Here is a 1500-nt window from a genome sequence, read left to right as displayed (position 1 = left end):
CCTACTACTGTAGTAGCTCTCTCCCCCCCCCACGTAAGCCGTCGGATGGATGCGGCGGCGGCGGCTAGGCGGGGAGCCCGAGGCCGAGCTCGACGGGACACGCGTCGGGGGGTGAATGGTGGTTTCCGTGTTTTTCGACCGAGCCAACTCGGCTCGCTCGGGAGCGGCGGCTGAGCCCGAGCGTGAGGTCGAGCCCACCTCCTCCTCCTCCTCCTCCTCCTCCTCCTCCTCGTCCCGTCCGCGTCGGCGCACTCGTCGGCTCGGCTCTCGCTCGGCTCGGCTTGCTGACGTGCGAGCCTCCGGCGGTCTCCTCCTCGGCCGAGTCGCTCTCCCGCTCCTCGGCCGGCTCGGCCAGCGCCGCCAACGAGCCGGCTTTGCGGACGCCGGCTCGCTTGAACGCGGTTCGCGGACCGGACACCAACCCGATGGAGATCGGCGGCGGCGGGCGCATTGCTTTGTCGACGTGGCGGATGTGCAGGTCTGAGCGCGGAACCGCGGCACAGCAGCAGAAGCAGAAGCGGGGATGGAGGAGATCGCGCGCCCTTCAGTCACGCCTGACGGCCTCCTGGCACAGCTGCCAGCTCCCCGACCACAGCAGCCCGACCGACCCGTATATCGGGGTTCAGGATCCGGCCGCAGGCCTCGTACGAGCAGCGACCGGAATATACGCTGCACAAATTTTAAATACACAATGAAAAACTTTAATTTGCGATCGAAATTCAATTTTTATATATATATATATATATAATATTATATATATATATTAAAATAAGGGAAGGGAAAGGGAGGGGTACCGGGGCGGAGGTGATCGGGGCCGGCGTTGAGGAGGTTGATGAGGCCGGCGCGGCCGTAGAACTTGGCGAGGAAGACGGTGGCGTTGGCCTGCGAGTCGGGGCTGCGGATCCACTGCAGGCAGGGCCGGATGCTGCAGGCCTCGCTGCAGCCCTTGCGCAGCACCCGGCAGCCGTTGCAGCTCATCCGCATCTCCACACCAACAACAACAATAACAACAAACACCAAACAACACAGCAGCTTCTCGATTGTATGTGTGTGGGCTAAGCTAAGCTAAGCTAAGCTAAGCTAAGCTAGTTTGAGTGGTGAATTTAATTCTAGTGAGAAAGAGAGGATGGCAGCAGTCGATGAGGGATTTTTTTGTGATTATTATTAATGGGAGGAAGGAAATGTTGTGGGGATGGGAGGGCAGAAGGTTGGTCTTTATAGCGGGTGAGGGTGCAGCCGTAGATTTTGCTGGGGGTAGCCACCGGTTTCGTGGGAGTGGGAAAGCCGGTTTCGAGTGGGGGCTGCGGATTGCCAATTTACCAAATTACCCCCCACGCTGCTTTATGGCCGGTTCCTTGCACCGCAAGCTGTTTGGTTTCTTGGCAATGGTTTTTTTTTTAAAAAAAAAAATTCAGAAAAATAGAAAAGTTTTTCATTAATGCGGCTTAAAAAATTAATATTTTTAACGAAAATTTAGATTTTACAAAAAAAAATAGTATT

The 1500-nt window shown here is 56.0% G+C and overlaps 1 protein-coding gene across 1 annotated transcript; it reads right to left on the bottom strand.

The window, feature by feature from the left end:
- Positions 460-1153, bottom strand: LOC109710067 (LOB domain-containing protein 41-like). The gene is given in 4 exon segments (XM_020232480.1): positions 460-619; positions 621-647; positions 649-668; positions 795-1153. Coding segments are annotated over 4 exon segments (312 nt in total). The 5' UTR covers positions 985-1153; the 3' UTR covers positions 460-544.

Source organism: Ananas comosus, linkage group 5 (assembly GCF_001540865.1).
Source record: "Ananas comosus cultivar F153 linkage group 5, ASM154086v1, whole genome shotgun sequence".
NCBI classification, from domain to species: Eukaryota; Viridiplantae; Streptophyta; class Magnoliopsida; order Poales; family Bromeliaceae; genus Ananas; species Ananas comosus.
This window is presented reverse-complemented; position numbering and strand designations above follow the sequence as displayed.